General features: G+C 47.9%; 1 protein-coding gene across 2 annotated transcripts; it reads right to left on the bottom strand.

The window, feature by feature from the left end:
* Positions 1 to 1,963: 1,963 nt before the first annotated feature.
* On the bottom strand, positions 1,964 to 19,579 carry UBE2V1 (ubiquitin conjugating enzyme E2 V1). Of its 2 annotated transcripts, none has more exons than XM_075438466.1 (4): positions 19,517 to 19,579; positions 8,391 to 8,539; positions 4,902 to 5,027; positions 1,964 to 4,506 (listed from the first exon to the last, which is right to left on the bottom strand). In XM_075438466.1, exons 1-4 carry the CDS (start codon positions 19,536 to 19,538, stop codon positions 4,360 to 4,362), a joined length of 444 nt encoding a protein of 147 aa, XP_075294581.1. In that variant the 5' UTR covers positions 19,539 to 19,579; the 3' UTR covers positions 1,964 to 4,359. The 2 variants fall into 2 exon arrangements, with proteins under 2 accessions (XP_075294581.1, XP_075294582.1); XM_075438467.1 differs by having other exon boundaries at positions 19,523 to 19,575.
* Positions 19,580 to 21,397: the final 1,818 nt, after the last annotated feature.

A 21,397-nucleotide genomic window follows, 5' to 3' on the forward strand; every position in this document is an offset into this window, starting at 1 on the left:
GCAGGGTCACCTACAGCAGGCTGCAGAGGACCTTGTCCAGGCGGGTCTTGAATATCTCCAGAGAAGGGCACTCCACAACCTCCCTGGGCAGCCTGTTCCAGGGCTCCGTCACCCTCAGAGGGAAGAAGTTCGTCCTCATGTTCAGACGGAACTTCCTATGCTTCACTTTGTGCCCGTTGCCCCTTGTCCTGTCGCTGGGCACCACTGAAAAGAGCTTGGCCCCATCCTCCTGACACCCACCCTTAAGATATTTATAAGCATTTATAAGGTTCCCTCTCAGCCTTCTCTTCTCCAGGCTGAACAAGCCCAGCTCCCTCAGCCTTTCCTCATAGGAGAGATGCTCCAGTCCCCTCATCATCCTCATAGCCCTCCGCTGGACTCTCTCCAGTAGCTCCTCATCTTTCTTGAACTGGGGAGCCCAGAACTGGACACAGTACTGCAGATGGGGATTTATGCGGGCAGAGTAGAGGGGGAGGAGAACCTCCCTCGACCTGCTGGCCACACTCCTCCTAATGCACCCCAGGATCCCATTGGCCTTCTTGGCAGCCAGGGCACGCTGCTGGCTCATGGTCAACCTGTTGTCCACCAGCACTCCCAGGTCCCTCTCCACAGAGCTGCTCTCCAGCAGGTCAGCCCCAGCCCGTACGGGTGCATGGGGTTGTTCCTCCCCAGATGCAGGACCCTGCATTTGCCTTTGTTGAACCTCATCAGGATCCTCTCTGCCCAACTGTCCAGCCTGTCCAGGTCTCGCTGAATGGCAGCACAGCCTTCTGGTGTATCTACCACACCTCCCAGTTTGGTGTCATCAGCAAACTTGCTGAGGGTACATTCTAACTCTTCATCCAGGTCGTTGATGAAGAAGTTAAGACCGGGCCAAGTACCAAACCCTGGGGGACACCACTAGTTACCGGCCTCCAACTAGACTCAGCGCCGCTGATGACAACCCTCTGAGCTCTGCCGTTCAGCCAGTTCTCAATCCACCTCACCGACCACTCATCCAGCCCACACTTCCTGAGCTTCGCTAGGAGGATATTATGGGAGACAGTGTCAAAAGCCTTGCTGAAGTCTAGGTAGACAACATCCACGGCTCTCTCCTCATCTACCCAGCCAGTCATGTCATTGTAGAAAGCTATCAGATTGGTCAGGCATGTTTGCCCCTTGGTGAATCCATGCTGACTACTCCTGATAACCTTCTTTTCCTCCACTTGCTTCATGATGGCCTCAATGCACTTCTTTTATTGATTACCTCTTCGTATCTTTCTCTTAAAAGACACTGGTTCAGGACATAAACTGAGGGTCAGCGGGGATCAACTAAGCCCTCAGCCTTTACGCTGCCAGAGGTAGGATAAATACAGGTAAGGCACGGTTTCATTTCCCCACCTCACTTCTGCGGCATGCGCACGCAGCCGGGCTGCGGGATGGCTGGTCTCTTCACTACGCAGGCTGCAGGTCGCATACGCTGACAAAGCTACGACGTGTCGATCCAACGGCAGCGGACTCCTCCGGCGTTCTTTGTCCGCACGGCTCCTAGAGCAGCACAGCAGCACAGCGAGCACCAACGTGTCCACAGAGCGCAACTCCTAGGCGAGAAAACCCACAGCGAGCCCTTTCCGTAAAGCACCACCCAACTGCGCGCGGAAACGCTGTGAACACAGGGCCCTGCCAGCACCGCACCCGGCACAGCACAGCCCAGGTCAGGGCCGAATGCCCCAACCTGCACAACCGGCAAAGCGGAACAGACGGTTTCCAGGTTTTAAAACCTTCACTTGAAGTACGGAAGTTGGGGGAGCCCCCAAACGTGCACCAACCATCTCCTCCTGAACAGGGCAAGGGCACTCTTACAACAGCTCTGAAAAACAGAGATAATCACGCAGCACACTGTAATTATCAAGCATTGCTCTGATTCCCATTTAACATCTTTAGATACTAGGCTATTTTAAATAAAAACACACACACACGATGCTGACAAAGTATTAGTCGCATTGTTTTCAAAGATACCCTCCAAGCTACCAAAGGACTGAGTAGTATTTCAGGCTAGACGCCAGCAGCAAGTTTCACAGAGTTTCACAAAAGGTCATTTCACTTTTTCACTCCTAACCCAGAAGACCCTTGCTCCGCCACAACGCCGCAGTGCGTGCGCAACGAGTACCTTCCGGCCATCCTCTGCAGTGGAGACGCTTTGCACATGGCAAGGCCAAAATCTCACAGCCCCGTTTTTATCCGAATTTGGAGAGAAGTTCAGCTTTTTACACTTCACTATTTGAGGGAAAACAGGTAAAATTTCAGGTTGTGAAGTTCTCCTTCCACTTGACAGAGAACGTAACACGCAACTGCGCAGGGATTCCACTTCCTGGGGACTACAGCATGTAAAGGTCATTGCAACGACAGAGCACCTTCAGACAGCACATCTACCTCGAAATCCATCTCAGCAGCTCCTCAGCATCACGTAACGTCACCAGCTGCCAAGTCTATGCGAGTCTGAGGTTTAAACTAAAACTAAAGATTCTCCTTGGCACAGCAGCAGCAGCTGGATAAAGACAATTGCCTTTCGCCACCAGTTTACATACTGTTAGCTAAGTGTGATCTGTAGGAAGATACTTCCAACAAATCAAGAATTCCACAAGGGATCAAAATTCTAAACATAAATACAATTAAAGCCTTCTAATATTAATGCACACTTTTTATTATATTAAAATCAGGCAATGGTCTGATACAATAAAAAGGCTGCTTATGGAATACTGTTATGTTAAACTTTAATTACAGAGGATGTTAAATCCTTACAACTAATATTTTCCTCAAAAGAGTTAATGGAAACATCAATTGTTCATTGACTTGATAGCTGCTGCTTTAAAATGTGTTTATTTTTACTTTTTTCTCTTTTTTGCCTTTTTTTCTTTTTTTTTCTTTTTTTACACAAACACTGAATTTGTCATAAAACTTAGAGGACACACTAGGTTGGTTGTATGTAAGCTTGCATCCACATTTCAGCAGTTAGTGGTCCAAAACAGTAAACCAGAAAAGGCAGTGATTTGCCAGGATGCAAAGCCAATCAAGCTCCTTAATCTGCTGTATGCACCACTTCCCCAAAGTCTTCACCGAAGAGACTTCTCTTCCAAGACTTAGAGAATCCTAATAAAATCTACTACACTGATTTGATTTGTCTGTAGTCATCACATCTTTAGAAGGGCCAAACACAAGTGCAACATTTCATTAATTAACATTCGTGGGTCAGTCCAAAGCACCAAAATACAACTATTAGAGCTGGAGTGTGTGTTCAGAATCTCTACGTGCAGAGCTTCCCCATTAAAGTTTGGCAGCAGAAGATTTCGGCAATCCTGGTAAATGACTGCTCTTTTCACCACGTCAAAAGCCTATCTAACAACGTCGGCCGTGGCCAGCTTGGCGGTGTGGCAGCAGTGCTGGAGGGACAGGGAAAATCCAAGTTTGCGAGCAGAACAGATACTCTTGTTTCCCAGGCTGGTGAAGACTAAATTTGTTGCGAAACCAAAACGCTAAGCAGGAGGGAACAGGTCAAGTTATTGCCCCAGCGCTTACCCCTGCCAGCCAGGGGTGAGGAGAGTCACACAGAGGGGCAAACAGAAAGCAGCACCCCCACTACAAAGAGGGGAAGAGGAAGAGATTGAAAGAACCCTGGATCCCTCACCCAAAGCCCACGTCACTGGCGAGGGGGACCAGGAAGAGAAATACAATCTATGCCTTGGCCAAAGGGAACGAGGAAAGCTCGCCCCAGATTATCAGGGCATTTTAAAAAACATAATAAAAAACCAAAAACGACCACAGTCACATTCAGCCTTTACTAGAGATAGCACAAAGGGAGGGATGACTGAGGTTAGCACACATCCCCACTAGTAGTCCATAAAGCCCAGTGTAGCACTGGAAGCAGAAACCTTTGTGTCTACTCTAATAAATAGCCCTGAGCTTCGACTCTATTGCAGAAGACAGAAAAAGAAAAAAAAAAAAAACAAAACCAAAAAACCCAGGCCAGACACACAGCAAGGTGATTGTGGGATGTATGCTTTCACAGTTAAGTTAGATGTGCCACACTGGTCTTGACAGTAATAAATTTAAATAGACTTTTCCTGATACCAGAAGTTCAGCTATGTGGACAGTGGTTACACGACAGGATTATTTCTTATAGCACAACTTATATTTCAAATGAAAAAAAAATTAGTATCATTTACAGTATCTCAAGAAAAACTTCCTTTGAATGGGAACTTCCTTTCCAGTATTTTGAGGTCTACAAGATGCATCTAGAAAATTTACTACTGTGGAAAATGAAGACAGCTTAAATTGAATAAGGGGGGCATGGTTTGTTGTTTGTTTGTTTGTTGGTTTTAATTAATTGCTGTAACATTGTCCTTCAGGTGGCTGAGGAAGTTTCATATTTTCTTTAGACATCATTAGACGCCGAAGCTCTTGCAGAACAACTTTGATACTATAAGAATTCTGCCATTTTGCTAGGACTGATATGGCTCTGGGGTCCACCTAAAATAGACAAAAAGACCATTCCTGTCAGAATCCACATGTTTGATACACTTGACTCCCCTCCCCCCCCCTCCAACTAAAGATCCTGTAAGGAATCTGAGCGGGAGAAACCAAAGAAAGCAAAAGCAAGCAAGTGGTTTCCTAAAAGCATAATAAATCCCCGCATGATGCAACTATTTGTGAGTTGCGAAAGGGCAGGAAAAGCAAATTCCACATTTTGATTTCAGAGCATACTTGGCTCGTACGCTTCCCTTCTACCCCCCTTTCCCCTTCTGCTCAAAGAAAATGGCACCAGCAAGCAATAAGTAGTTAAGCAAGCTGCAAGTATAAAAAAGGCATTCATTTGAAGCTGCACATGAAACCCACATTAAAACGAGTAAAAACCAAAAACTTACCACTCCATTAGAACTATTTACTCCATTCATATTAATTTTTGTTACAAATCTTACAAATGGAGGTGCTTCTGGATACTTAGGCCCACATTCTATTTTAAGGCTGTATATTCTGTTTTCATAAATTGTCTGAGGGGAAAAGAAAGCGGGGAACAATTACAACAGGCAGTTCAACAAGCATTTGGTTAAAGCAGTGGTTACTTCATGGACACGTGAACTACTAAACGTAAGGGCAGCCACTTACATACTATGCTGGCTACCTCTGTTTCGGGTTCATTTTATAACATTCAGAGTATGAAATGTTACCTCTTCAGGGTAATAAATTCTACTGCTCTTTTAAGCATCACATTTTCATATAAGGAATGAAACTGGCATTGCTTCCCATTCACTAACTGATACGATTTTTTCTAATCATCATATAGCTCAGATACCTACTTTTCAATCAACCTTTATAAACCAGCTTTGTTTTATCAGCTTACTAATCAGACACACTACCTTGAAACTGAAGCCACAGCTTTAGCTTAGGCAACTATCTAAAGTCAGCCTGTCCTACAGCTGCACTTGAAAAATCTTCTTTGGTCACAAACCCATGTGCCAGTTCTCAGAGGGGAACGCTCCAAGATTCAACACATTGCAAAGTACATCCTGATCCCAAACAGCATCATCACTTTGTCTCCACAGCAGCAACACTCTGTGGTGCTTAACAGCTAAGAGAGAGGAATCCTGGATAACGAATTTTTAACTAACCTATCAATGGGTACAGGAAAGACAACTGTAACAAGGCTACACTGATTCTTCAATATTTAAAATTAATTAAAGAAAAACAGTTGATGCTCTTCTGCATTCTGACAATAACCGCTGCTGATGCGCTGATCTGGCGCAGCCTGGCACAGAGCTCCAGCTGAGCTGCGCAACGTCTGCAGAAGTGTACAGCAGGAACAGGATCATCATGGGGAAGTCTGGGCAGACACGCTCTCCAGATTTAGAGCTTCTGACACAATTTCCTGCACCCTCCACACTGCAGTGAACATTAACCTCACAAGGCAGCGACCACGAGCCAAAGTCCAGGCAACGGTGTGAGCGCAGAGCCCCGAAGCAGCCAGCAGCTCCTGCTCACCTCTGGCAGCAGAGCACCACGGCTCCAGCACCATCGGAGGAACGGCTGCCCAACGTACAAGAACTTCTCAATATAAAACTCTGTGCAATCCCTCTGAACATCTTAATATTTCCTTTCATAAGCGTTTTGATGCAAACCACTACCAAAAATATAAGAACTGACTTCCTTATTCAGCTGCTTCTCATCTGCGCAAACAAAGCAGCTTTAAACCAGGCTGTGGCCACCCGCGGTGGGTCCGGCACCGGTACCTCTCGGTCACTACTCCCATGCCCCGGCATGACGGCCTGTCACACGCCCAGCCACGGCGGTGACAAACTGAACACTGCCACAAGTTTTTGGGGAAAAAAGTAATCTGTCAGCTCTGCTCAGAGTGCCCAGGTCTCCTGGCCGAGTCCCTCAGCGTGCCCTGCGCACAGAGCACTGAACAGCCCAGACGTTCAAGCAGGTTTTTCAGGTCTTTGCAAATAACCACACCAAGACCAGTGAATGGAAAGCCTTGACCATGCACACGTCTATAGCCAGTATAAAATATGTGCAGATAAAACTGCAGTTTTGACAGCGCCGCTGTTTTTAAACAGCTTGTATAAACAAGATGAACCACTGGCTGAGAAATCCTCTGCATAAAGTCTGGGGAGGGGAAGCGTGCTTCCATCTATGGTAGCAGGGACACTCAGCACAGCAGCATGTATCTAACTCTGCACCACGGTTCATTTCTCCCTCTGGGATGCCCAACGTAGGATTCTTTCACCTGGTACAAGCATGACTGTTTTCCACCCAGAAGGAAATAGGATTTCAAAATTTTTTTCCAGAGCCAGTATTCCCACATCCTATTAAGAAAAAAAAATGGTAATAACACAACAGAGTATGAACAGTGCCAAAAGCAGGACAGCCACTTAGCAAACAAGAATGACTGAAAGTTCCACGAATCTCTCTCAATACAGCCTGTTGCTTTCAAGCAGTAAGCTTAAACAAAGTCAAGATACTTTGGGAAAAAAAAATCTGTATTCATAAGTGTGTCAGAAAGACAAGAGGCACAGCTGAAACATCTCCTGTGATAGTCCTCTAGCCTTGGTTAGCAGGATGACATGAACTACAAATTTCTATCACTGCTGACAAGTCAGCACATGCGGGTTTGCACATTTCAGTTTCTATTTAATTTTCCAAATTAGACTTCAAGGTTGCTTACATTTTCCATAAAGTGTATGCACACAGTGAGCTTTCTTCACAGTCTTAGCGCAGGCTCATTAACACTCTCCTAATGTTCTCAAATCAAATGCTGTTCTAAAAAATTATTTGGGCATATCATAAACCAATGAAATGATCAGGAACAGGGAGATGTTTTTGTCTGTTAATGGCAGACAAAAAGCAAACAATGCTTCTGGATGAGACAGAAGACACTATGCCTGTAATACCCTTATATTATAAATTCTTGTAAAAGCCCATGGTATGTCAGAGAAGGCAACTGACAGAGTAGAAACACATAGGGCAGTGGCATGACTGAAGGTCTGTAAAAGTTTCCATACAGTAGATTAAGAACACTGGAATTACTGAGCAGTGATACTGAGGGCAGATAGAGAACACAACATTTACTACTGCAGAAAAGAGAATCAGCTGCTTCCGCTTCATGGTAAGGATACTAAGGAAACAGAACAGCGATACACGGTGCAACCAGAGACGACAAGATTTGTTTCTAGAATACGTGCATACCTACAATGCACATTTAAGTCCTCAAGTTCAATACCAGAGCAGAGACCCACAGTTTAGCAGGGTTTGGGGGGAGAAGAGAGAGAACACAACAATACTAACACAAAGACCAGCAGCATTGTAAGAAACTACTGTGGGAGAGAACATTCAGAGAAGAAACTGAATTCATTGAAATTTGAGTTTCCTGAGTTAGATGAAACGCTACAAGAGCAAGTCAGTACTGCTGCAGTAACAAACAACCAAGACACTCCACAAGCAACAGCAGAAAGACTAGCAGTACTGAACAGAGCATCCACGTTTTACCTACATCAGCTCCATACGTAATCTCACCAGCCAAAGGATTTTAAACCTTGCTGTATTCAAGAGTACAAGATACTAGAATCCTGGAATCTCAAAAGTTATGTCTTAATGAATCTGTAAATATAAAGCAGACATGTAACAGAGCTAACTAGAGAAAAGCACTAAGAATATTCCAAATTATAAGCACAATGACATACAGATAGATGAAATCCATTATTACATGGAACTCGAACCTTCAACATAATTCACTTGCTAAAGTGTTTTTTTCACTCATCTGTGTTTTGTTTGTTTTCTACTTCAATTATTAGACTAGGAGAAGAAAAGGGGGAATTAAAAAAAAAGTAACAGTACTATTTTCAATGGATACTTACTCTTGGAGGCCCAATAATCATTCCTGTCCATCTTGTAAGTGTCATATCTTCATCATCTTCAAGGCCCCAGCTAACTGTTCCATCACCTACACCTTTCTGCCCTTCTTCAAGTTCTTCCAGGAGACGAAAATTACGAGGAACTTTTACTCCTGAAAACAACCAGAAAAATATTTTGAGTTGAGAAACCTAGTAAAGAAATAAAGCCAGAGTAATTTCACTGATACTTTTGGTCCTTCCGCAGAAAACATTTTGGGTAAAAACATGAAAACATCGCTATTTTTGAATGACAATATTTCAACACTACAAAAAAGGTATCGCCATACTTTGATTGGATTTTACAAGCAAAATCAAGGTATCCACAGGTAAGCATGCTAGAAGGTTGACAGGCTAGACACTAGGGCAGGCGGTAACATGAAAGGGAATCTCTGCCCATTCAGAGATATACGCGGTATCATGGAGCTCTAATTAGCACCTGTCTGTGTGATTCTACAAAACGACACCATGAGAGGCTTGACATCACTCAACTCACTCGGAGCTTTTAAAAATACCATTCAAAGCAAGTAAAACTCTTTCATAACATCAGCAGGTTAATCTGAAGTTAATTTAAGTGGGCTTCATCAGCAGCAATAGCATCCTTTGTACTTATGACCTCCACCACCAAGGAATTTCAGCACTTCTTAATTGCTGGCACATTTATCCTCAAAACACAGAGCAAACCAGGGAAATTTTCTTATCTCCATTACATTAATGGAAAGCAACGGCACAGAGAGCTTTGGTGACGTATCCAAGGTCACACACTAAGTCTGTGGCAAGGCAGGACCCTGAACCCAGGCCACAGGGGACTCAACTACTCATTCTTCTCCAAGGCATCTGCACCTCAGCCATCACAGACCATAAAAGCACTCTAGACCACCACTTCTCCTTTGTACTGGCTTTGTGTGGCAAGGTTTTGGTAGCAGGAGGGCTAGAGGGGTGGCTTCTGTGAGAAGCTGCTGGATGCTTCCCCCATGTCCAACAGAGCCAATGCAAGCTGGCTCCAAGATGGACCTGCTGCTGGCCAAGGCCAAGCCCATCAGCGACGGTGGTAGTGCCTCTGGAATAACACAGTTCAGAAAGGGAAAAAACCCTGCGGAACGGCAATTGCAGTGGGAGAGAAGAGTGAAAACATGCAAGTATGTGAGAGACGCAACTCTGCAGAGCCCAAGGTCAGTGCACAAGGAGCAGAGGAGGTGCTCCAGGCACCCTGCAGCCAGTGGAGTGGACCATGGTGGAGTAGATCCGCACTCGCAGCCCACGCTGGAGCAGGGGGGTGCCCGAAAGAGGCTGTGACCCTGTGGGGAGCCCATGTTGGGGCAGGCTCCTGGCAGGACCTGTGGGCCCAGGGAGAGAGGAGCCCACACCGGAGCAGGTTTGCTGGCAGGGCTTGTGACCCCGTGGGGGACCCATGCTGGAGCAGTTCATGGAGGACTGTCTCCCATGGGAAGGACCCACGCTGGAGCAGGGGAAGGGTGTGAGGAGGAAGGAGCAGCAGAGCCAACGTGTGATGAACTGACCACTACCCCCATTCCCCAGCCCACTGCACCACTCGGGGGGAGAAGCAAGAGAAATCGGGAGTGAAGTTGAGTCCAGGAAGAAGAGAGGGATGGGAGGAAGGTGCTTTAAGATTTGGTTTTATTTCTCTTTATCTGACTCTGTGAATCGGTAATAAACTGAATTAATTTTTCCCCAAGTCAAGTCTGTTCTACCTGTGCCGGTAACCGGTGAGCGATCCCCCTGCCCTTCCCTCGACCCACGAGCCTTTCGCTGTATTTTCCCCCCTCTGTCCAGCTGAGGAGGGCAGTGACAGAGCAGCTTTGGTGGGCACCTGGCTCCAGGCAGGGTCAACTCACCACATCCTTCCAGGTACCTGTGTGGAGCATGTCTCTCTCCAAAGGTAACAAAATTATTGCCAGGATATATTTAATGAAGTTCTTTTCACCTGACATACAAAAAGCTTGGATCTGGGGTTTGGAGATTTTTCCACCCCCCAATAGCACAAAGTTAACTATTCACCAGCATGTAGTAACAGAAAATCACAACTAATGCCCTTCTTCACTGTCACTTCTCTAGCAGAGCAGACAGAGCAGGGGAAATCAGCCTTTCAGCGTATAAAGTGAACCCAGCAAACTCCTCGGTCAGCAGCCAGTGCTTCCAGCATGGCCACAGCACCGAGCTCTGAGGACATCAGAAATGGACCAAGGGCTTTGAAATCATCTCTGCAGCTCTCCGGCAATATGGAAAATACAGAGGATCTAAGGCACTGTGAAGTGCCTTAAAATCTAGTAACTCTGGTAGCTTTAAAATCCCTGTTAAATATATTAATGACCTAAAGGAACTAAATGTCAATGACAACTTTGCTGCAGAATCAGAGCTGCCCAAATTTCATTAACTACAAAGCAAGCATAAAAGAAACAAAACAAAAAAAGCAAATTACTAAGGGAATTATTGTGTTGGCCAGCTTGATACACATCTAACAAAATCATGTTCAAGAATATTCTGGGGGAACATGATTCAACAACACAGCTGTAGCAACAGTACGAAGAGCAGCCCGGAATCAGAAAAGCGCTGTCAGAAGACGTCAGACCGGCACTGGCCACACCAAACCACGGGCACGACCCAACCACAGCCTCGGGCCAGATCTACATCTTCAGCTCGCAGCCAGACCGTGCTGTTACCATGGCTGCTGAGTAATACAAGTCTTTGGCTGCGAAAGGGAATGAGTCAGTTGGGGCTGGTGAAGCCATTGCCGTAAGATTAACTGAGTCCCAAACCCTTGGTGGTAACAGGACCTCCTGGGGACCACTGCCACTTCCCCTGCGCAAAACACTCCAGTGTTTCACCTCCCAGTAAGTCTTCAAAGTATGTATCTTGCATACCTCAGGCATATGGAGGTTCAAGTATGCAGTTCATACCTGAATCACGACAGATTAGCCACCCCACTTCTAATTCTATTCCCAGTGCTCTCCACGCAGTTGTTGGGGGAAGCAGAGAAGAGAGCAGTCTAGCTCCAACACAGGGAATGAGAGAGCTAGGGGACAAGAGAAACCGATGGAGTACGAGTTGCAGGACAAGGTGCCACCCTTACTGACATGCACACTACCTGGCTCACAATTTTCGCTGCAGCGGAGCGAGCTGGCGATGGGGAATGACTCAGGGCTGTGCGATGCCCGGAGCTGCTGCCTAGGCTTCAGCCCTGCCTTGCAGACGGCGCGAGGAAGAAGGACGAACAAAAGGCAAACAAAAGGTCCTTCGCCAGGGTGAGCTCCACCCGTCGGTCTGACACAGCAGCTCTTCGACAGCGCAGGTGACGCCGCAAAGGAAACCGTCTGTGGTTATTATTAGAAACCCAACCTGAGCCTCTCCCCGCTCGCAGAAGCAACAAGCTGAAGCCAGCACAAGATCTGCCTCGAATGTGTCATGTCGCCAAAAAATGCTCTCCCTCTGGACCACAACATCACGATCCTTATAACAAGCATCATCTCCACCTCTCTACTTCAGTACTTGGTAATACCACTTCACATTTAACAGTGGTGCGAAGATAATTTACTGATATTTACTTAGACCAAAACAAATAACCTAGGAGGAATCAGCTGTATGGTAAGCAGACACAGGTCACACACCAAAGAAAGAAACCAAAAAGGTTGCCTGTCTACCCTTCCTCTGAGCGTCACGCACCCTGTTCATCAAGCGAGGCAGGAACCCTGCATGAAGCAAATTACATGATCACGTAACTGAAAAATACATCATCATGTATATATTTGAGGAGGCCCCAACCAAGGCTGAAAGGCAGCCTTAATTCTGACATTTGCTAACCAGAGCTAGGCTTGGCTTTACAGCCTTTCAGGAACAGAAAGCAACTTTATTTCCAAGCTGCTCCCAAGATGCAGCTCCTCTGATTGAGCATGAATCAGAGCCATAAAAGAGTCACACAGGATTTTAGAGTTCTCTGACAAGTTCGAGGGCTACAGAGAGGCAGCTACTCCTATCGTGCACTGGCTCCTATCACACAGAAAACGGTAACTTAAATTATTACTAATTCCACAGCAACTCCACTCGTGAGCACTACAAGAGCATCAGTGGCAAAGGGAGGTGTGAAAAGTGAATTACATATATTGGAGTTTTTATGCATTTCACAAAAAATAAAATCATGGGAGATGACTGGTCACTTGCAACAAACCACCCTGTCTAACAGCATCGTTGCCTTCTAAACATGTTTTATCCCTATGATCAAGCTCAGAGGTGTAACCTGGAAGACCTGCACCTCAGCCACTACAGAGGCGAGTTCAGAGTCACACTGAAGCTGGTAATTCAGCTGCCTCCCCAACACGTTCTCAGCAGCTCCAGCAGGAAGAAAACCACACACATACATATAGAAGACTATGGCCATATGATCATAAATGCTTTAAATCATTTCTAAATAAGCTGCCCTTAAGCAAGGCAGAATGAAAGACGAGATTCACCCTTCTGGTCAGCCTGGAAAGCTGCACGAAGCCATTAAGCCAACCCTGTCTCCCCTTCGTTCGCCATGGCCTGGAGCACTCAGGGTCAGCTACCACATCCTGCTGGGACCCGAACCTCAGAAACCACACGAGCTTTATCACTCGCGGTCATACGCAAACATATCACCATCGCGGTTGTTGTCCGCCAAGATTCCTAGAAAGCGATCTGAGCTGTTCTGGGCATTCACAGTACTTGCCACACAGCGCCCATGGCCAAACCGCGGCAGACCCAGAGTTAGGAGATGTCCTGCACCAGCTGACACAACCATGAGTCAGCCTCCCACCCCCCAGTAAATACCTTGCATAATCTTTTTAGTGTAGTAATAGACACTTTCCAGTCAGTAACCAAACCAACCTGTTTTTCTAAGAGTCCTTCATTTAACACAAAAAAGCACTACATAAAGAGGCAATTAAAAAGTAATCAGGTTGTTGAAAGTACTTTCAGTTATGCATTTAAATTTAGCCTTCACTATGGTTCAAGACGACTCTCAAATAGCAGCTTCATTTGATAAAAAAGCCCACAATAATATCTAGATAATTGCTTCACTTGCAGCTTGCCCGACTGCACAGAAATACTCCCAGAAATGGAACTGAAAAAAACATTTCAGAGTAAAAGGAGACATTTACAATTAATGACAACAGCAAACCTATGACAGCTACATTATAACTCTGCTGACAAGGTAAGATCTCCGATGACACAGGTTTGTACACTCTTTCTAAAAGTTCACCTTTCGGTAAATGTGCATTGCAAAGCCTCAGCCCTGGACACTAGTTCACCAGTTACACAAAGCTCATGAAATATTTTCACAGCAAACTAGAGAACAACACTAAGCCACAGTCTGAGTTATCCAGTAAGTCAGGATGTGTACTTCACAGAGCTTTAAGCCGCAGTTATGAAGCTGCCAGGTTTTGGGTGACCTCCTCTTCAGCCTTCAGACAGAATCAGGATCTTCCGTTTTCCTTGTCACAAGCTTCACCCAACGCCAGCACTGCCAGGCGGACCAGCACGGACGAGCCCCCGCTACCACGGCACCGCACAGCCCAGCCGGCTCCTAAGCTACCAGTCGCAAGACCGAGAGCCGGCAAGCTCGAATGAGGACCAAAGGAGTCTGACTGTGTCTGGTCAGAATCGCACGAAGGAAAGTTCCGCACTAGGAAAGAAGAGAATTATTCCTGGAAGACAGTTAAATGCCAGCTTGGACTTCTAAAGACCTTAAAGCACTCTCAGATTCACTTTATATCGCAGCACTACTAAAGATACACAGACAGATAACTGAATGCATCTTATGACAGTTTTAAAAGTGATCTTACCAGCCTCAGATTTTGCTCATATTTACATTTACGTGAAGTACATAGTAGGTTTTTAAGAAGCTAAAAACAGCACTTCGACAGACTGTATTTTTTAATCTTTTGTTTTTCCTCAGTTGCATAGTGGAAGCAATTCCAAGTTCAGAAACCTTACCAAGCTGAAAACAGCAGTGAAACCAGTGAAGGCAGGTGGACAACACGCCTTTGAGAGGAGATCCTCTTCTTGAGCCTGTTTGATCAGTGTCAGGAGAACAAAATACACCCCTCTCACAAAAACTTCAAGAGCACAGTCCTCTCCTTTCTGAAGTGAAATCAAATTACAAGCACTTCTCTTCAGGATTAACAACACAAATATATCCCACTGAACACCTCAGCAAAGCGTGCAGAAAACGCATTTCATCTGCTCGGGGCTCTACAAGAGAAACCACCTTTTTGCTGAAGGCTTCCTGACTTCTTCACCGACAACAGGCAACGCATCACCAGGCCAACTGTAACTCTGCTTTCTGTACTAGTTCCCAATTTATGCTAGCTCACACGAACTGAAAACACCTATGCTGCTTAAATATGTTAAAGCCCCTTTTGTTGCTTGTGTTTACGTATTTGATATTCAGCCCTAATTGCATCTTGTCCAATATATCTCTCACCTCTCTGCAGAGACCGCAACTATTGAAAATTTGACAGTTTACCCTTGCAGTGCTGCAACTGTAAAAAATAAACACACCATTCTTTGTCACAATAGTATATAAAGTTTCTGAAGTGATGGAATATTTAAAACTGAAAAAAAGGCTTTCAGCAACTGCCAAAAACTTTCAGGAGAAAGGAACTTTACACTTCTTGCATTGGCTTTTTTTTCCCCACTCTGATAATGCAGACAGGCACTGAGTACTTTGCAATCCAAAATAACTTCCTGAGCAGCTGGAACAATCTGAAGTGTTTTCTGTTGTGTGTAAGCCAGAATGCTGGTTCTGTCTTTCAATACTTTAAGCACAGCACTTGAAGAGTTCAAATCAGATGCATTCTGTGGCTTGTACCGCAGCTGAAAAGCAAAACACTACCAGCTCAGCTAGAAGTTACTCTAGAAAATCAGTCACCCTGAACTAGCATCCTGGACAGAATCCTTACACTCAGTCTCACCGGAGAAAAACCCACCATCTCCTCTCTGCGTCGTGAAAAGAAATGGTTGTTACCGATGGAGAGCTGCGCGGCCCCTCCAGCTGCCTCTTCTACCCACAAACTATGGCTACGTTTGCTTAAATTCACACCACCCTCCACAAGGTGAACGCACGGGTGGGTTCACCGATTTTAAGATACGCTTTGAAGAGCAAGACACCGTGCCGACAGACCGAGGCAAAGTTACCTGTCCGGTGCGGGACTCCCGTTTAACCCCAGAGCCGAGCAGCACGGGCAGGGAGCGGCAGAGGCAGGACACATGCCGTACCGGGCTTTGCTTCTGGGCCAGGCCCAGGTCAGACTCAGGAGGAAAGTGCACAAATTAATCGGCAGGTGGAAACAGAGTAACTTCACCTTGACTTGCAAGAGTCAAAAAACACCCTTACAACCTGAAAAACCCAACCTTCATACACCTAACAAAATGTGTCAGTATTCTATCTGCTATGGTCCTTACCAACATACACATTTAATACCCCAACGAACCATTTGAAGTTCTCAGCCAGAATGGCATTTTTCAAACGTATTATATAGTTTACACCATTCTATGTGAAAAGTCAACCGCGTACCTTCTTGTTAGAGTTTTGAACTATTTACCTTTTTATTTAATCCACTGCATCCTTCCATTACGATACACAAAGAACTTCTGCAATCAACTCCTTCAGCACCTGCTATTTCATGTGCTCTTATAGTCCATCTTATTTAAGAAGGCATAATTTATCTTCCCAGTTTCTCTTCAATTACTTTTTCCCTACCCTTGAGTCTTTTACTTACAGACTTAGAAAGTACTTGGTGGCTGGCAGTATTTATTTTGAGATAACAATGTCTATTGTATGCAGCGCACTCCGAAGGAGACATCACGGTCCATTTGCAGAGGCAGCGTACACCTTCTGTATCCTTCAACACACAGTTTCTTCTGCATTCTAATGTCTTGTTTGCCTTGCACGAGCATAACACTGAGTTTACAGTGATGCTGTGGGTCCCCCAAATATTACAAATACATACTTTTAATATACCGTACTAAAACCGATCTGCACTATTCTCTCTGTTAGCAATATTAAGCCACATATATCAGTATTATCGTGCCTGTTCACCTAATGAATTGTCCTTCTGGAGTTCTTTGCATTCCTCTGACTTTGAATAACTTAAATCTGGGCAAATCATTCCACTACTCAGTTCTTCCAGGCTGTTGGTAAACTCAGTGTCTGCCACAGCCCTGCAACAGACCCCCCCAGACAGACCTACAAGAGAAAAGTGGGTTAAACGAGATCATTAAAACTTTTGCCAGGATGAAAGTGAGAGAAACAGGATTCCATAGGCCCACATGGTCAGGTTTGGACCCATTCTAATATTGGAGTCTGCAGAAGAGCAACACGGAGCAAGCTCCTGTAGTCTAACTGCAACCCAGACTCCACGCAGCCCAACTTCCCCGCCGAGCCATGGAGTACGTGAGCCTCAAGGAACCCTTGATGCCTTGGCTCAATCACCCCCGGGGACCTGAGCCAGCCAAGTGCTCCTGCATGACGTTTCAGTCTGAAGGACGGACAGATATACGCTTACGGCCTGCGTGTTTGTAGTTTCCTATGAAGAGCCTTATTAGCATGACTAAAGTCAACCCTATATTTTTATTCATATATTAACTGGGAGGGGGGAACACACGCTATCAGCAACATAGAATTCTCCTCTACATAAGCGATACTGGTGGACGTTGCATCACAACATCTCTTCCAGGTAAGGGTTTTTTTTCCTTCCTGTTACTTATTTCTACCTGTTTATTAGATACAAGCACAAAGCTTACCTGTCTAACTCCCAGGACCAGCCCTATGACTTTTTTAAGTTACAGGGACATTTGCTACCACTGCTTCCTCCAGGTCAGTAGCTGGCTTTAAAGAAAGACTCAGTATTTTCCGTCCTCAATCTCTGTTTAAGCTCCTTTGCTGAACAACTATAAACTTCTGATACCAAACATATTCAAGTATTTTATAAACAAGTATGAATACATTAAGATTCCATGAATGAAGAATTAGCAAAATCTGTTTTACATATGGCTACAGATACTACCAAGCTACTTGCCTGAAGCCCCACAGCGGAGAACAAGCAGGTGTCACCTCCCGGCTCCGTCTGTACGTGCCAGGCAGCACCTTCAGTGCCGCGCCAAGCAGGGACCACACAAACTGCACTGCAGTGCCACCGCCACCACCAGTGGCTGACACCGTGGTGTCTGCTTCATCCGAAGAGGACAATCTCCATCCTTCACCAACACAACACGGGAACGCAGACCGCTGCTGGTAGGGCAGCCTAGGACTTACAGCTGGACGAAGCTCCAAGGCTCCCACCAACGCAAGCTGCTGGTCTGACCCTGAAGGTTCCCCCACACTGAATTTAGCGTTTGCTGCAAAAGTTCAGTGTTACTGCAACACATCTTTGTAAGACACACACTGATGTTCCTTTTTTTTTTTTAATTCCCCCGCACCAGTTAAACGTGCGGGCCCTCAGAAGTACCTGCAGAGCAGTGCTCGTCAGACACCCACACTGCAGACACAAGAACCTGAGGCCCCTACTCACATCTCCCTGGCCGCATATTGCTCCACGCTTCCAGCACAGAGGACACAAGGCAGCTTCCAGGAATCCATGAAATAACAGGAAGCAATCCGAATAACACAATGTGGCTATCGGATGATGGTCAACGACAGTTTACCACAAAGACTGCTCGCTCCAGCAGGAAAACTGTGCAGTAGGACTAGCTTTGGACTTCATCATTGCAGTCCACGTCCCTTTCTACACATACCCCTCCGTGACCGCCCAGACAATTAATTCACAAAGCTGCACTGGCTTGAAAAGAGAAACAGTTGCCTTGCTCTTCCAGCCAAATACAGAATGAAAAGTCAGCAGCTTGAGAGGATTATTGAGAAACTGCGGTAGCCAGAACACTGTGACATAAGCGGGGGAAGAAGGCTCCGCTACATTTCTTGCGTATTTCAGCCCAGGGTTCCAGCACCTCACCATCACGTACGTTCACAATGTCACAACACAGTTCTAAGCACAGCACCTGCATTTTAACAGTGGTTTTAGAAAATTGATTGCTACGAATTATCTGCATTGTGATGGTTATTCTTAAAAGTTGGAAGTGGTCATCAACAGACACCTATCCGTAAAAAAAGAGCTCCAAAATGTCGTCACTGTATCTTCCACAGCAGTCTTCTGGTGATCTCATACTTAAACTTCCAAGGCAGCAACCTGAAAACCAGTATCGCAGTGGCAGTTTGAAACCCTACACGGACTTATGAAAACAGGAAAATGAAACTGGCTAAATGGAAGCGAAACTAATTTATTCCATCAGCCAACGCTCACCGGAGCATGTTGGCAGAAAAAACCCATTCAAAGTCTCGCTGCAGCGTTTTTGTTTAACGCGTAACGATCAGTGCAAAGACAGGAACTGTTTAACTGCTTCAAGCAGGCGGGGAGGAATTTCACAGGGGAAAAACCACGCCGGTTTCTCGCAGCGCACAGGTCCGGCAGGGCAGCCACCTCCTCCCGCTGGGACAGGAGGACACGGCCAGCCAGACGGCCGCCTGCAGCCGCTCCCGCCGCTCCGGGCGCGGCCCCGGCCCCAGGAGCCGAGGGGCAGCTCCGAGCCCGGCGCGCTCCCTGGCAGAGCCGCGGCCCCGGGGCAGGGGCTCCCAGGCCCGCGGCCCAGCCCGGCGCGCCGCCAGCTCGCCCAGAATCGGCCCGGGCGGGCTCCACGCCACCCGGCCACGCGCCGGACTCGCCCTGCCCGGGCCGCTCTCGCCGCGAGGAGCCCCCGGGGAGGCGCCGGCCGAGCCCGCCCGGGAGCCGCGGCGGAGGAGCGGAGCAGGGCCGGCTCCGGCTCCGCCGCCTGCAGCCTCGGCCGGGCGCCGGGCCCCGCTCCGGGCCGCGCCCCTCGGCCCGGCCCCGCCGCCGCCCTCGCCCCTCGGCCGGGCGCCTCCCGGCCTACCGCCCGCCGCCGCCCCGCGGCCCCGCGGCCCCGCCGCCGGGCCCGCCGGCCCCCCACCGCCCGCTGCCCGCGGGGGCCGCGGCTGCCCCCCAGGGAGAAGCGGCCCCGCCCGGCCCGCCGCCCCGCCGCCCGCTCACCCGCACCCGTGGTGGCCGCCATCTTGCGCCGCTGCCGCTGGAGCCCCGCCCCCTCCCAGACGTCAACGCAACGCGAGAAGTGCGGCTCCGAGGGCGCGGCGCGGGCGGGCGCGCTAAGGGCAGGCCGCGGCGGCAAAGAGAGTTCTGCGGTGCGCGCAGGGCGGCTCCGGAGCTTCATGGCGCGGGCGGGCTCTCCGGCGGGGTTCCGGCGAGGGGACGAGGCCCCTGCCCTTCTCCTGCAGGCAGCCCCGGGGAGATCAGCCCAGTGCATTAAGAAGAGTGTGGCCAGCAGGTCGAGGGAGGTTCTCCTCCCCCTCTACTTTGTCCGAGTGAGGCCCCATCTGGAGTACTGTGTCCAGTGCTGGGCTCCCCTGTTCAAGAAAGGTGAGGAACTACTGGAGAGAGTCCAGCGGAGGGCTATGAGGATGAGGAGGGGACTGGAGCATCTCTCCTACGAGGAGAGGCTGAGGGAGCTGGGCTTGTTCAGCCTGAAGAAAAGGCTGCGAGGGGACCTTAGAAATGCCTCTAAATATCTTAAGGAGGATGGGGCCAAGCTCTTCTTGGTGCCCAGCGACAGGACAAGGGGCAATGGGCACAAACTGAAGCAGAGGAAGTTCCGTCTGAACATGAGGAAGAACTTCTTCCCTCTGAGGGTGATGGAACCCTGGAACAGGCTGCCCAGGGAGGCTGTGGAGTGTCCTTCTCTGGAGATATTCAAGACCCGCCTGGACAAGGTCCTGTGCAGCCTGCTGTAGGTGACCCTGCTTTGGCAGGAGGGTTGGACTGGGTGACCCACAGAGGTCCCTTCCGACCCCGACCATCCTGTGATTCTGTGAAACACCAGCACGCTCTCAAGCATTTAACAGCCTATAAAACTCAAAATGCAATTAATAGGAGTAACTGGCGAGCTGTGTTCATCACGGCCAGAACGCGCGCAGCATCAGCTCTCCTCCTGCGTTACAAACACTCGCAGTCACTGTGCAATGATCGGATGATGTTTACACATCCGCACCCCCAGCCTCTTCCCGTGAGGTCAAACCCCGGGATGCAGCGCTGCGTCGAGCAGGGCAATTTAACTCGGGGCCATCTGCTCATGTCCCCCGACACCCCCAGCCAGCGAGCGACGTCGCCCCAGCAGCGCGCAGCCCCGCACCAGCCTGTGGACACGTGCCAAAGGGGGTGAGCGGCTCCAGGCTGGTGGGCTCGGAGGCCAGGGCAGGGTCTGGGCCCTCCTCGCTGCGGGACGGAGGACATGAAGCGTACCCAGGTATCACTCAGTGCCTCTCAGGAGGCTGCTGCTGCCTGATACACAGCAACGAGAAACATTTTCAGGCCTAAACGAGCCGATGTGACTCTAGAAGAGCTGTGGCCAAAGGAGACACCAGGAACATCAGGAAGATCTACAATGCCCTGTTTTAATCGACAGCACATCTTTCCTCATCCCTCTTCCAATTAGTGCAGTAATAAGGAAAAAAAAAAGAAAGGAAATTAATTTGGCTTTGTCTTGCAATGCATATTCCAAAAACCGTGCCCCAAGACAGCATATGAAAATTTGCAGAAACAATTACAAAGCAAAATGTTTTGGACACTCATTGCCTTTTAAGCCATTCACTCAGTGAAGTAAACTCTAACATACTCAGCTTTCAGCAGCAAACAGAGCCCAGGTACTGGTTCTATCCAGTATTCTTTGAGACACTTCAGAACAGCAACGCTGCTCTTCCTGGCGGTGGATTTTATTTCCCCTGGTTCCAGCACCGCGCTTCAGAGGCAGCTGGGCATGGCGATGGCTGGCGCGGCAGGGAGGCAGCAGGAGACCCAGAAATGGCCCCAGGGAGCCGGGCCACGGCAGAGATGGGATCAGCAGTGGCTTGGGCAGGTGGG

Source organism: Opisthocomus hoazin, chromosome 18 (genome assembly GCF_030867145.1).
Source record: "Opisthocomus hoazin isolate bOpiHoa1 chromosome 18, bOpiHoa1.hap1, whole genome shotgun sequence".
In the NCBI taxonomy this organism is placed as follows: Eukaryota; Metazoa; Chordata; class Aves; order Opisthocomiformes; family Opisthocomidae; genus Opisthocomus; species Opisthocomus hoazin.